This window comes from Momordica charantia (assembly GCF_013281855.1).
Source record: "Momordica charantia cultivar OHB3-1 chromosome 7 unlocalized genomic scaffold, Mcharantia_2.0 BLBB01000007.1, whole genome shotgun sequence".
Lineage (NCBI taxonomy): Eukaryota > Viridiplantae > Streptophyta > Magnoliopsida > Cucurbitales > Cucurbitaceae > Momordica > Momordica charantia.
The window spans coordinates 1006125-1021225 of NW_028275165.1; the positions used below are offsets into that span (position 1 = coordinate 1006125).

General features: G+C 40.7%; 2 protein-coding genes across 2 annotated transcripts; both read left to right on the forward strand.

The window, feature by feature from the left end:
- Window positions 1-9058: 9058 nt before the first annotated feature.
- Window positions 9059-9880, forward strand: LOC148209977 (uncharacterized). The gene has a single exon (XM_088126578.1). The coding sequence runs from the start codon at window positions 9059-9061 to the stop codon at window positions 9878-9880; it is 822 nt and encodes a 273-aa protein (XP_087982704.1).
- Window positions 9881-13985: 4105 nt separating this feature from the next.
- Window positions 13986-14639, forward strand: LOC148209978 (uncharacterized). Its single transcript, XM_088126579.1, has one exon. The coding sequence runs from the start codon at window positions 13986-13988 to the stop codon at window positions 14637-14639; it is 654 nt and encodes a 217-aa protein (XP_087982705.1).
- Window positions 14640-15101: the final 462 nt, after the last annotated feature.

The following is a 15101-nucleotide window of genomic DNA, read 5'->3' on the forward strand; positions in this document are numbered from 1 at the left end:
CGATCTTTCGTTCAGGTCGGCCGGTTTTGGTTCGGAGGAGCTCCTGTCCATCGATGACTTTCTTCGCCTTCTGGAGCACCTCGGCGAAGGTGGCCGGGGCCTCCTCTCCAAGTTTCACCGTGAGGGCTTCGTCGGCTAGACCGGTGAGGAAATAGCACATGGCCGAGTCATCGGAGCAGTGTGCAACCTTCAACTGCTCCTCCTGGAATCTGGTGACATACTCCCGCAGCGTCTCACCCTCCTTCTGCATGATGGTGGCGAGATGGGTCGCTGTCTTTTTGTCATAGTGCCGAGAGAAGAACTGGGCGAGGAACTCCCTTCTCAGCTGAGAGTAGGTCGAGATCGACCTGGCTGGCAGTCTCCGGTACCACAATCGCGCGCTGCCAGTAAGCGCGATCTGAAAGGCGCGGCATTTGATTGCGTCTGATGCCGCTTGGAAGTCCATGAGGCCTTCAAAGACCTCAACATAGTCCTTGGGGTCCTTCGTCCCGTCATAAGGCTTCACGGTAGGAGCTTTGAACTTCGGAGGGATTGGTGCTTCCAAAACGTCCGAGGTGAAAGGCGATTCTCCCAATTCGCCATCGTTCAGTGAATCGTCTTTCTGCTCACATTTGGCCTTTAAGGCCTCCACCTGAGCATCGAGCTCCCCCCTCAGCTGGTCGAACTCCTCCCTTGTGATTATCCCTGCGGGATTGTGAGAGGATTCAGCCTGCTGGTTGGAGCTCCTGTGGGAGCGGGATGGTGACTGCCCTTTTCGGAGAGACGAGCCTCGCTTTCTGTTGAGATGCTCACGGAGGTCTCCCCTCTGGCGAGTGTACCCCTCACTCTCGTTGTCTTCGGGACGTTCTTCCTCGGCTGGGCCGAGGTGGGAACCCCTTTGCTCGCGTACGTCCATGCGCGTCACTCGATTTTCAGATCGGCACCCTACGCCTGCAGCTAGCACCATTTCGTTATACATTGCCTCCATGGAGCGCATTTGTGTGCGCATTGCCTCCATCTCTCTCTGGAGCGCATCAAAGTTCTCGCTTGTTGGAGCCGGGGCTGGACCCCGGGCGCCCTTCTTAGAGGTCCCACCTCGGCCACGGATGGCCTTGGACGTCCTCGGGTGCGCAGGCGGTAGGGCAGGCGCGGTGATCCGTGCCGACCTACGGAGGGGTTCCGTTGCTAGGCCGTCGTGACCTTGTCCCTCTACCGCCGCTGCTCCGACCTCCCTCTGGTGGGCATCGCTGGCAGCTAGAGTCCTTCGATCTGTCGTATTGGTCGAATTCGCTGGTTGAACCATGTTCGCTCGCGTGTTGGTTTAAAGGAATTGGGATGACTTAGATTGTCGGTCCCCACAGACGGCGTCAAATGTTTATGCAAGAATGTGCACAACAGTGTGTTCCAGATTGCAGCTCGAACTCGGACTCCGGACCGACCTGGACGATTGGGCAGACCTGCACAAAAAGGTGAGCACTCCGACGATCAAGTTAGTATAGGTCGGATTCCCAGTTTAGTTCGAGGCCAGAAATCATCGTACCTGATCGGGGAGTGAGGTCCTCTACTTATGGGTGGTGGTCCCACTAATCTAGCGACGGTTACATTCGGCAATCTCGGGACCGTCGGTTACACCCGGTAATCTCGGGACCGACGGTTACGCCCGATAATCACGCCGCAGACAGTTGCTCATCTCGGCCCCTACCGAGCTCCCCGGTAGGTCAGACCTGAGCCAGGTTCACCTCGGCCCTCATACTTAGCATTTGTCGGTGTTGGTGGCGGCCATCTCGGCTCCCCGAGCTGGGCATGACTCATGAGCCATCTTGGAGCACCAATAGGGGTCCTCCACGTGTCCAGGGTATTCCCTTCCCCAAACAGATGGTATTGGTGGTTGATTTCTCGAGAGAGAATGAGAAGAAGAAGAAAGCGAACTAGGGTTTCAATGGTAAAGGATGAGAGAGAAAGTGAGATTTTCTTAAAAAGAGAAACAAAGTAAAAGAAAACTCTGCTTTTTCTTGTCTCACTCCCTCTGTCCTATGTTACTCTTATACCTTCTCTTAAATAGGTAAAGTTGCAACAATAGCAAAGGGGAGGGTCAAATATAATTAGAGGAAAAGAAGGAAGAAGAAGAACAGTTTGACGATGAAAAAAAAAATAATTTTATTAGAAAGAAATCTTTTGAATTAGAAACAAAATCTATTTTTATTTCTTAATTTATTAATAAAATCAAAATCTTTAAACAAAACTAACCCGATTTTTTTTAATTTAAAACTTTAGCTTAAAAACAATAATAAAGAAAATTTTACTTTTTTCCTTTTTTTTTCTTTTTACGAAAACAAAATAAAATTAAGCTGGACCAAATACGGTGTTTAGAGCATGATCAAGTACAGAAGTCGAATGATAACTTACATTCTCAGAGACATTAGCATTCCCCTACCCAAACCACCTCAACTCTTTTGTGACAACATGAATGCGATCCACATGTCTATAAATCTAATGTTCCATGCTAGAACAAAACATATCGAGATGAATTACCACTTTGTCAGAGAAAAAGTTTCTTTGGAAGCTCTTATTATAATATACATTCCTTATTCACAACAAATTGCATATATTTTCACAAAATCACCGGTCAAAAATCAATTTAGAACCCTTAGAAGCAATCTTGGTGTTCGGTCTTCCCCTAACATCAAGCTTGAGGAAGAATGTAAGAAATAATGCAGCACATCATTTCTATATTATTTCTCCAGCTCATCAGAATAATCAAGCTCATCCGATCCATCGCTTCAGCACCCTGTCCTGCCAAGAACGTTGTTGTCAAATCGATGTTACTTACCATAGCCAAATGACATAATTGCATTATGCAAATCTTAACAAATTCAACAAGCCTTTAATCCATCCAATTGCTTTCTTGGGTGCATTGACTTAATTCTCTCTATTGGAGAATCCCATTTTATTCTTTCCTATAGCTATTCCTTGTAATTACCTTATACATCAACCCAATTTAATGGGCTGCCTTTTTTTGTTTCTTTTACCTTTTTCCTTAGCTATCCTGTGCTATTGAGATAGTGGAAATCAACAATCAACATTGTGTATGTGTTGGGAAATTTAGTGCAGCCAAAACTCCTAAAAAAAAGACCAGTGTTACAATTGGGCCTAAATACCATTAAACCCCAACACCATTAGGTTTAGGTTATGTTTTATATAACAAAATTTTTTAGTCTTTGGCTATCACACTCAATTAGCCTTGCCCTGAGTTGAACAAAATTAAGGGTGGCGACAGTGGTGTGAAAAAATGTGTTGATGCACATTTTGAATGATGACCATCATTATGTTGTTGCACTTTGAAGGGTGGCCGTGAACAGTGTCGGTGCATTGTTTTCGGAGGCGTGATAGTCATTCAGAGGCGAGATTATGAGGTTGTAGTAAATTGTCGGCAACCATTCTCGTAGGTATTTGGTGAGGTTTTTCATTCCTGTATTCATAGGATTCTATTGTTGTAGTTTCTAGAAGCTAGGTATCTTTTGTCGAGGCCTTTAGATTTGAGAGATTGTATTGTCCATTATTTATCACAATATCATAGTAGAACCCGTTGTCGCGGAAGACTAGACGTAGTCCATAGTTGGTTGAATCAGTATAAATTTGCTTGTGTCATTTATGTGCTTTCTCTATTTTTCTCTTATTATTGTGGTTGGCTTATTTTCATTGACGAACTGTGGAAGAGGAAAATATTATTGGTAAGTAAATTTTTCCAATAGGTGGTATCAAAGTTATATGTTTTAGCATCATGGGATCCAGTGGGAAGTCCCATCACTACTTCGAGAGGGTTTTGAGATTTGATGGGGAAATGGAAAACTTCGGGTTTTGAAAAATGTAAGTGACAAATCTTCTGACGTATAAGAAGATACACAAAACCTTGAAAGAACGACAAGATGGGATGACAGACAAAGAATGGGCGGAGATGGATGATCACAGTCCGTCGTGATCATCAGATTGTGCTTGTCAATGAATGTGGCAAGTCTCATGGCGAGTCAAAAAACAACAATGGAACTAATGAAGGCACTGACAGACAGATATGAAAAACCCTCTGCTAATAGCAAGGTGTATCTGATCACGAGATATTTTAACATTCACATGGTGAAAGACACATTGATGAACTCCCACATCAATGAGGTCACTCAACTGATGAACCAGTTGGAGTCGATGGAGATCACCTTTTCAGAGGAGGTGTAGGCTATAAAGCTGTTGTCTTATTTACCGGATAGTTAGGAAACAATGAAGACGACAGTGTCGAATTCGTTGGGAGACAAGAGTATGAAATTTTCAAGTATCTATGACGATGCAATTGCTAAGGAGATTCGCAGGAAGGAAGCGAGAAGAATTTCGCATCCACTTCTGGTGGTGAAAACCATTTAGAGTCAGCATTGATAGTGCATTGTAAAGACAAAGGGAAGATGAAATATCGAAAACAGCAGGGACATGGCCAGAGGAGTGGGAGCGGCGAGGTTGAATGTTTTTACTGCCATAAGAAGGGCCACTTCAAGAAACACTGCAGGAAGCTTAAAGAGAATCAGGAAAATGAGGACACTCTAAATTACGTGTTAGCAGATTTGTTAGCTTGTATTGAGGGTCACACGATACCTGTAAACCAGTCATCAGAGTGGGTAGTGGACAGTGCAGCTTCAGTGCATGTATCTTCATATAGGAGTTGGTTCACGTCCTTTACTGTAGGAAATCATGACGAGGTGAGGATGGGGAATAGGAGGCTCTCCAAGATTAGAGGAATTGAGAATGTTCATTTCTGGACTGACAGTCGGACCGAGTTAGTTTTGCATGGTGTTAGGTATATACCCAGTTTCAGGATGAATTTGATATTAGCTGGGAAGCTGGATGACGAAGGCTACAAAAGTGAGTTTGCAAAGAACAGATGGAAACTCATAAAAGGATCTGAGGTAGTAGTTGTTAGCCACAAAAAAAGCTTCAGTGTATGTGTAAAGGTTTAATGTTGCCAGAAGATCAGAGAGATAGGTTATGCACATAGCTGCACATAGTTTAGGGGGAGACTTGAAAGAACTAGCAGCATTGACAGTCAGGACATATCAAGAGAATCTGCCATCAGTTCAACTACAACAGTTGGGAAGTAGAGGAAAGGGAAAGAAGAACATCTCAGTGAGGTGTTCATCAGACTGTCAGGATAAAACCATAATTGTCAGACGAATTAGCGAGCTGATGAAGTCGCGAAGGCGAAAGAGTGCATCAAGGAAAAAGACTACAGTTGGTGCTGAGGTCAAAAGTGAAGTCTCGAGAGTGGCAACGGACTTGGGTGGGAGTGCCAAGTCATCAGTGAAAAAGCTTTGCTTCAAGAGTCGTTGGGTGTGAGTGAAGAAGGAAACGTTGGGGACCACTTAGTTCTAGTAGGAGCACGTGGCTGTATCTGGTACGTCTGGGAGATAAGACCACGTAGGATTGCTCAGTCTCAGGGCGATCACAGATGAAACCTTGGTTGGTGCCAAGAAGATGTTAGAAGCTGTCGGTGCAGTGGGAGTAGAGCCATGGTTGGTGCCAATAAAACGTTGTTCAATTGGAAGCTGTTGGTGCAGTGAAAACTGAGTAATGAGGGACATTATTGTTGCAGTGGGAAACGAGATTGTCTTTTTGTCTCCACGTGGGAGATTGTTGGGAAATTTAACGGAGCCAAAACTCCTAAGAAAAAATAAACCAGTGTTACAATTGGCCAACACTCAATTAGCCTTGCCCTGAGTTGAACAAAATTAAGGGTGGCGGCAGTGGTGTGAAAAAATATGTTGATGCACATTTTGAATGACGACTATGATTGTGTTGTTGCACTTTGAGTGGTGGCCGTGAACAGTGTTGGTGCATTGTTTTTAGAGGCATGGCAGTAATTCAGAGGCAAGATTACGAGGTTGTAGTGCATTGTCGACAACCATTCTCGTAGGTATTTGGTGAAGCTTTTCATTCCTGTATTCCTAGGATTTTATTGTTGTAGTTCGTAGGAAGCTAGGTGGCTTTTGTCGAGACTTCTAGATTTGAGAGATTGTATTGTCCATTATTTATCCCAATATCATAGTAGAACCCGTTGTCGTGAAAGACTGGACGTAGCCCATAGTTGGGTGAACCAGTATAAATTTGCTTGTGTCGTTTCTGTGCTTTCCATATCTTTCTCTTATTATTGTGGTTGAATTATTTTCACTAAGGAACTGTGAAAGGGGAAAATATCATTGGTAAGTAAAATTTCTCAAGAGTATGTACTTTTGGAATGAATTAATTCATTTACAAATTTCTCTTTTCTTTACAAAGTTGGCTGATTAATTTTAATGGTTTGTTTTAAGGATCCCACGTTGAAAAGAAAAGGGAAAGAGACCTTACAATGATTTATAATAGATATAAACTACTCCTCTCATTGCTAATTTGTTTTGAGATGGAATCCTATGAATATTGATATGGTATTAAAGTCCAAAACGCTCAAACTAGCAACTGGATCTGAACAAGATTGATGAGCCAAAAGAGCCACGTTCTTGAGGGGGCATGTTAAGGATCCCACATTGAAAAGAAAAGAGGGAGAAACATTACAATGGTTTATAATAGACATAAACTACTCCTCTCATTACCAATTGATTTTGAGATGGAACCCCATGAATATGGATAGTTTCATGTCCTCTTTTAAGTTAATCTTTCTTCTCCTGTTTGTTTGTCCAAAAACAATTTGAAATACCAATAGGCACAAAAACTTCAATCAATGTACATGGGAACGAATATTGAAATTCACTTTATTGTTTTTTTTTTCTAATATTCATGAGTTTTCAAACTAGTTTGTCCGTACTGGACAACTGCCCGACTCTAGTATATTTGGTTGAAAACACATAGGAAATTAATTCCTAGATAGGTGACCATTATTGAAACACTTGTTCATTCTTTTCTCTTGGTTTCTTCTCGTTAAAATTTTTAGACTTATCATTAATAGTGTGATTTAACATAATAGTCTAGCATTAGATAACTTTCCTTTAGATACTTTATCTCTTTGGATATTTTCCAAAAGCAAAGTTTCAAGGAAGAGATTCTCCATGTTAAAGAATTTGGTGATGTCAAATTTATTAATCACAAATTCGCATAAAAAAATTCAATGATAGACAAACCCTTCTAGCACACTGAACATATACCCATTTAACTATGGTTGTTAAAAAGTATATTATTGAGCATCGTGGAAATGACAGTGGGCAATAAAAATCTTTTATGTATTTCAAAATATGTCACCTGTTTTTAAAATTTTCAAATATAGCAAAAATTTTCACTCATATCAATAGTATATTGGATGTATATCACATGCATATTGCACAGATACTCATATCAATAGTATATCAGATCTATATCACATACATATATCAGTAGTAAGATATATTACAGATATATTATAGATAGTATATCATTGAGGTGAAGTTGTCATCTTAAAATTGAACCTCCGTTTTTTTTTATAAAAAATGTAAAATATTTAAAAAAACTAAATGTGGTTGCTAGTTTGCTAATGTTACTAAATATTTTTACCATATTTCTACGTGTCCCTTGAAATTATTCATATATGGAGTAATCCCTTTGAAATAAAAAAGATTAAAAATATCTCAAATGGGGCTAGAAGGTCCCAATTGTACCACACGATTTGCAGAAAGTCGTATCCATATATTATTTTTCGTTACTCATTTTTCACACGAACAATGTATATATCTAACGATTATAAAAATGTTATTCTCAGTAAATCTACTCGAGAAAATATTGCACTCTTAAGAAGAAGGATTGGACTTTGAAAACTCAACATCAATCACGTGGTGTAAAGTCCATATGATGTTTATATCTTTTAGGTCGTCCCAAAGGACCACAATGGCCAAAAGATATTTTGTTTGTTTTTTTAGTTCATGGCCATAAGGATACGTGTGTTGATAGAGATTTATCGATTCATGTTTCTTTGTGGTTGAATTAGTTGTTAGATATCCAATATATGAATTAAATTTACACAACCTATCTGCTTAAGCTTTTGGGTTTAGTGATGGTTTATTCATTCTTAAAAAGTAAGGTAGAATATTTTGAAGACTAATAGAATGGGTCTTTTTCCTCTATGGGTGATGGTCCTGATGGGTCGTTTGTTTCGTAAGAATTCGAGATTCCAGTTGGACAAATATCTAGATTCCCACGTTTGTTTTGGCCGAATGTAGGATAGTCGAGAATCTTGAGATGCTCAGGTATCCTAGGATGCTCATATGAGAGACGTCTTTCGAGTTTTGGATACCGTTTTGAAACACGGGTTTTCAAGATTTCCGTGTCTAGGGCATCTACTTTATACATTTTTGCCCTTCATTTTCTTTCATATATTTTCTTTCATCATTTTTTTTAATTTTTTTCAAAAAAATCTTTATTTTAAAATATTAGATTTATAATTAAAATAAATTATTATACTCGTGGTCTACTAAACAACTTTATGCTATTAAGTATATTAAAATAACATGTAAAATAAATTGCAATTAAATTATATAATATCTCTATTTATTTTTAATATTTTGAAGGAATTACATTATTAACAATATTTATTAACATAAATATATAATTTTAAAGCAACATTTTTTGAACCTACATTCTATAAATTTAACACATTCCCAAGAATAAGTTCAGTAAAACAAATGGTATCGAACTCACAATCTCATGGTCGGAGGTATATGTCAAGTACCGTTGAGGTATGCTTGCTTTGGCTAGTTTTTTTAAGCTGTTAATCTGAAAAATAATTTATTAAAAATTATATATATTTCTATTAAGCTCTATTTATGTTTGATCTAAAAAATCAAAATCAAAATCAAAATGTAAATTATAATATTATATATTAATTATTAGATAATTAATCCTCAAATCGTCACTCGTTTAGATTGGAAAATTCCAAAAATATATCTTTTAGATGAGACAGCAACTAAGCCATATATATCAAATAAATGTTCTCTCTTTGTGAGAGTGTTTCTCTCTTTTTGAGAGTGTGGTTTTCTTCGGGTTTTGGGGAGCCTCTGTTAGGCTTCTGCAGGTTACGTCAGTCATGGATGACCTTGTTGCCTGTTGCGAAAACCTCAATCTAACTTCTGAAGAGAATGAGGTGATAGTGATTGACAAGGAAAAACCAATAATGAATGAGGACAATGTTCAGCTTTGTGTGGTAGGGAAACTCCTATCAAGCAAGCGTACAAGCACGGAGGCATTACAATCGGTAATGAAGCAAGTTTGGAATGTTCATGATACCACAAGGATAGAACCTATCGGGATGAATACGTATGTCTGTCTGTTTCGATCTCTAGGAGAGAAAACTCGAGTCCTAAACTCCGGACCCTGGACTTTCAACAAATCCCTCTTTGTCCTAGTTTCTCCTTCCGCCACAGATCAGCCTCTTGCAATGAATTTGAATGTTTGTGCTTTCTGGATTCAGATCCATAACATACCTTTTGAATGTATGTGTCAGGAGATGGCTCTTATGCTTGGGAGTAAGATAGGTGAGGTTGAAACAGTGGACAGTGAAGACCAGGAGGGTTGGACAAGACCTTACTTTCGGCTGCGAGTGAAGATTGATATTTCTAAGCCGTTGCGGAGAGGTTTGAAATTATGTGGCAGCGATGGAAAGGATATGTGGTGCCCAATTCGATTTGAGAAACTACCAGATTTCTGCTATGAATGTGGAATAATTGGTCATTCAGGAAGGGAATGCAACAATCGTAACACTCTTTGTCAGAACCAGTATGGGGAGTGGTTATGTGCATCCTTACTAAAGAAGAATGTGGGCTTGCGTGGGGCAGAAACTGGGTTTAGGGGCGGCCGTGGAGGGCGAGTAGCAAGGGTCGTGGAGGATGGGGGGACTGGCGACGGTTAGAAGAGGAGAGCGAGGATAATAAATTTCCGGCAGATGTTGTCCGGAGGGAGATGCCGGACAATGCGACGGTGGACGTTCCGGCAAGAGGCGGTTCGGGGGAAACCGGTCTGGAAGAGGGCGGAAGATACGGAAATCTCATTAATGAGGCAATCATTCCCAAAGGAGACCACTATTTATGAGGGATTTAAGGAAACGGAAGAAAATGAGACCGTCATTATTACAGATAGTCTGACCATGGATCTGGATTTAAATGCCTAAAGCATTAAATCTGGGCAGGATGAGGAATTTGATATGTCTAATCAAGGCTCTGGGTTGGTGGACATTATGAGGAGTAAGTCAAATGGAACCCAAAAGAGCTGGAAACGGGCTGCTAGAAATCTACCGGTTTTAGACCGGGGTTTGGAGTCGCTAGGCCCATCTTGTGGGAAACGGAAAGGGAGCCCAGTGGAAGAAAGTCAGGGCACTATTGTTTCTACTAATCAGAAACTCTTGAAAATGGATAACGGAAGCAAAATGGGCTTTAGTAATGGGCCGGCGATGGAGGTATCAGATTTGGCGGAGGCTGTTATGCAGCCCCGCCAAACTCAATGATAGGCCTATTCTGGAATGTTCGTGGGTTGGGGTCTCCCACGACATTCCAAAGTCTGCATGATTTAGTGCAGATCTCGAAACCTTATTTTTTGTTTCTTTCTGAAACAAAAGCTAGAAGAGACAAAGTTAACAGTGTTAAGCAACGGCTGGGTTTTTCAAACTGTATTTCGATGGATTGTAAAGGGAGAAGTGGTGGTTTAGCTTTCATGTGGCAGGATACATTGACTTTCAACTTGATCTCGTTCTCGCAAAATCATATTGATGGGGGAGTTGAATTTGAAGGGAATCTTTGGCGTTTAACTGGATTTTATGGGTATCCGGAGGAAGAGAATCGTCATCTTTCGTGGGACTTAATGCGTTGGTTGAAAGGAAGCATATCGATGCCATGGCTCATTGGTGGCGACTTTAATGGAATTTTAGCCCATTATGAGAAAATTGGGGGGAGACCGAAAGATGACAAGTTGATCAATGATTTTAGTTTGGCGGTGGATGATTGTGATCTAATTGATATGGGATTTTCAGGTGAAGCTGTGACTTGGTGTAATAGAAGACCAAATGGTGGAACAGTTTTTGAGCGGCTAGACCGGATTTTGTGCAACCCGGGCTGGGCTTCGTTATATCCGAATTTTGACGTGAAACATCTAGACTATCGAACATCCGACCATAGACCTCTGCAACTAAGTGTAGTACAAGATGTCTTGAAGGGTAGATTGATGATAAAAAGGCTTTATCGCTTTGAAGAAGCATGGCTGGAAGATCATCAATGTGAATTGATGGTAGTTAATGGGTGGAGCAGTGAGGTCCATGACGGCAGCTCTCAGTCTTTAAAGTCTAAGCTTCATACATGTGCTAACCATCTTTTGAAATGGGGTCGGAATAAGGTGGGTAATTACAAGAGAAGATTACAAGAAGCAGAAAAACAGTTACAATTTGCAATTCATAATCTCCCCTTTGTATCTGACCGAACCAGAATTCAGACGGCAGAATATAATTTGGAGAAGCTTTTGAATGAAGAGGAAATTTATTGGAGGCAACGATCTCGCGATCATTGGCTCAAATGGGGTGATCGGAACACAAGGTGGTTTCACAGTAAAGCATCGTACAGGAAGAAGAGAAATGAAATAAATGGTTTGTTTGACACTCAGGGTCGTTGGGAGACTGACCAGTCTGTGGTGGCAGGTATAATCTCTGACCATTTCTCAACTCTTTTTTCATCTTTAAATCCAAGCCTTCTTGATATTCAGCAAGTTTCAAAAAGTGTTGAGCCTCGGGTCACAGATGCCAATAATAGAGACTTAATGAGAAGCTTTAGTGAAGAGGAGGTCCTTCTAGCCCTAAAACAGATTCATCCGAATAAATCCCCGGGGCCAGATGGATTTCCTGGGGTTTTCTATAAGAACTTCTGGCATATTGTAGGTAAGGATGTCCTTGCGTGTTGTCTGAATGTTCTTAATAATAATGGTGATTTAAAACCTCTGAATGAGACTATGATAGTGTTGGTTCCGAAAGGGAGTAGTCTTAAACATGTTCTGATTTTAGGCCCATTTCTCTGTGCAATGTTAGCTATAAAATTATTTCAAAGGTTCTTGTCAATAGGCTTAAAAGAGTTCTTCCTACGATTATATCGCCTAACCAAAGCGCGTTTATCCCAAAAAGGCACATTGTTGATAATGCAATCTTGGGATTTGAGTGTATTCACTCTTTGAGAAAAAGGAAAGTGGGTAAATCAGCTTGGGCTGCTTTGAAATTAGATATGAGTAAGGCCTATGACAGGGTGGAACGAGGCTTTTTGGAAGAGGTTATGCTTCAGTTAGGCTTCGGAAAAAGCTGGGTGGAATTAATTATGAGATGTGTCCGTTCGGTGACCTTTTCCTTTAAGTTAAACGGGACAAAGTGTGGGCATATTGTGCCGCAAAGGGAGCTCCGTCAGGGAGACCCTCTTTCTCCTTATCTGTTCCTCATGTGTGCGGAGGGCTTATCTAGCCTCCTTCATCAGGCAGCCAAGGAAAAGAGGATCTCTGGGCTTCGTATTGCTAGGTATAGTCCCCCAATCACCGATCTCTTTGCAGATGATAGCCTGTTGTTCTTTAAGGCTAAATCTTGTGAAGAAACAGCGATTAGTGACTGTCTTAAAAAGTACGAAACTGCTTCGGGTCAAATGATAAATTTTGATAAGTCTGTAGTCGCGTTTAGTCCTAATGCTTCTGGTTTGGTGAAGGATATAATTAGGAACATTTTCTCAGTCAATATGGTAGAATGCCATCAACAATATTTGGGCCTCCCAAGCTTTATATCTCGAAGCAAGAACAGTCACTTTAACTATATCAAAGATCGTGTTGGGAAGCATCTCCAAGGCTGGAAGAGCAAGTTATTCTCCATTGGAGGGAAGGAAGTTCTTATTAAGTCTGTTGTGCAGGCAATCCCTTGTTACTCTATGTCGTGTTTCAGGCTACCCAAAAATCTTATTCATGAGATCAATTCCTTAACAGCTCGGTTTTGGTGGGGCAACAATGATAGGGAGAATAAAATCCATTGGATTGGATGGAAGGCCCTATGTAAGCCAAAATGTCAAGGGGGAATGGGATTCCGTGACCTTGAACTTTTCAATAAGGCTTTGCTCGCTAAGCAGAGATGGAGAATATTGAATGAACCTAACTCTATGCTCGCACAGGTCCTTAAGGGACGATACTTCAAAGATGGTAATTTCCTTTCGGCCAAGGTGGGTAGGACCCCGTCCTTTATATGGAGGAGCTTGTTGTGGGGAAGATCGTTGCTCACAGAGGGGGGTCGTTGGCGCATTGGGAATGGGGAGAAGGTGAGGATTTATAGGGATAACTGGCTTCCAAATTATCCATCTTTAAAAATCCTTTCTCTTCCTCGAGTCCCTCTTGATACAAAGGTTAGTTTCCTGGTGGATAGTGACTCGAGGCAGTGGAAGACAAATTTGATTCGGGATATGTTCACTGAAGATGAAGTAAAGACCATTCTTTCAATTCCTCTTGGTATCGGCCTTGCAGCTGATAGGCTTATCTGGAATTTTGAGAAGAATGGGATCTATACAGTTAAGAGTGGTTACAAATTGGCTCATATGCAATTTCCGGATACTAGTGCCTTTACTTCTTCGTGTGAATGTTTAGCTTTATGGTGGAAAGATGTTTGGCAGCTCAATCTTCCTAGAAAGATTAAGGTTTTCTTCTGGCGTCTTTGTTTGGATAGATTACCAACGGGTGCTAATCTTATTCTTCTAGGAGTGGATGTTCCTAATTGTTGTGCTTTTTGTGGAAAGAAAGGGGAAGATGCTTTGCACTTGTTCTGGACCTGCAAAGTCATTAAGAACCAGAGGCAAGTGTCGAAATTTAGCCATCTTCCTCAGGATGTTAGGCCCCTTTCTCTGTTGCATCTGCTTAGAGATTGCAAGGATATCCTAAGTTGGTCTGAATTCAAGGAATGAGTTGTTTTCCTTTGGGGAATTTGGTCTAGACGAAATGTGAAAGTGTTTCCGAATGGAAGAGAGATGGTGGGGGATCTGGATGGTTGGAGAAGTTCTTATGTCTCTGCCTATAGAGCTGCAAATTCACCTTCTACATGTTTACAACATGAAAATGAAGTTTTAACTGATAACAACAGATTCCTTTCACACAGGCATAAGGATTCGCTACCAGATTCAAATTGTTGGAAGGCTCCAACTGAGGGAGCTTTTAAGATCAACACAGATGCATCATTTTCGTCTATTAATCAAACAGCGAGTCTGGGTATTGTAATCAGGAATTTTCGTGGTCAGGTCATGGCAGTAGGAACGAAATACCTGGAGTTTGTTTCATCGGTTGACGAAGCTGAGGCCTTTGGCGTTCTGGAAGGGATCCGTTTGGCTCTGGATTCTGGGATTCATCCGTTTCAGCTCGAAACCGATTCTTTGCGAGTATTTAATCTGCTCAGTCGAGAGGATGAAGACCTCTCGGAAACAGGAACAATCATTTGTTATGCAAAGTCTTTTATTCCAGAAGGTTTGCATGTTCCTTTCGAGTTTACAAAGAGAGATGGGAACGTTGTTGCTCACCTTTTGGCGCGAAGAGCGTTGCTTCAGCTGGAGCGTGCTGTCTGGATTGAAGAGTGGCCGGCAGAGATTTCGACTGCGTTAGCGAAGGAGTGCCTGGACCTTTTGGTGTAATGTTCTTTTTCTTCTTTCCGTGTTGTTTCCTTCACAAAAAAAAAAAAAAAAAAACTAAGCCACTAAAACAATGGGTTGTCAAATGCAAAATTTAAAATAAAAATTATATAAAATAAAAAGAATCGAATCTATTGATGATTTATATAGAGAATAATAAAAGATATTAGAACAATAATTTATAGGAAATACATTACCTCAACGATAACATATTAAATTGAAAAAAAGGGTTAAAAATAAGTAAGGTGAAATTGCGAACGACAATTAGACTAAAAAAGACAACAAATATATATGTTTAAATTTGTTGAAGACAAAAAATATGACATACCAGGTGGTGAGATATGACCAAATTACTGCCGAGCTCCTAACCTCACCTATGACTGAGCTCATAAACTCACCTATTATCGAGCTCCTTAGTTCATCTATTGTCGAGCTCATAAGGTCACCTATGGTTGAGCTCCTTAG

Excerpts from the sequence above, each read along its gene's own strand:
- LOC148209977 (XM_088126578.1), top strand. The coding sequence starts at position 9,059 with ATGGATGACCTTGTTGCCTGTTGCGAAAACCTCAATCTAACTTCTGAA.
- LOC148209978 (XM_088126579.1), top strand. The coding sequence starts at position 13,986 with ATGGTGGGGGATCTGGATGGTTGGAGAAGTTCTTATGTCTCTGCCTAT.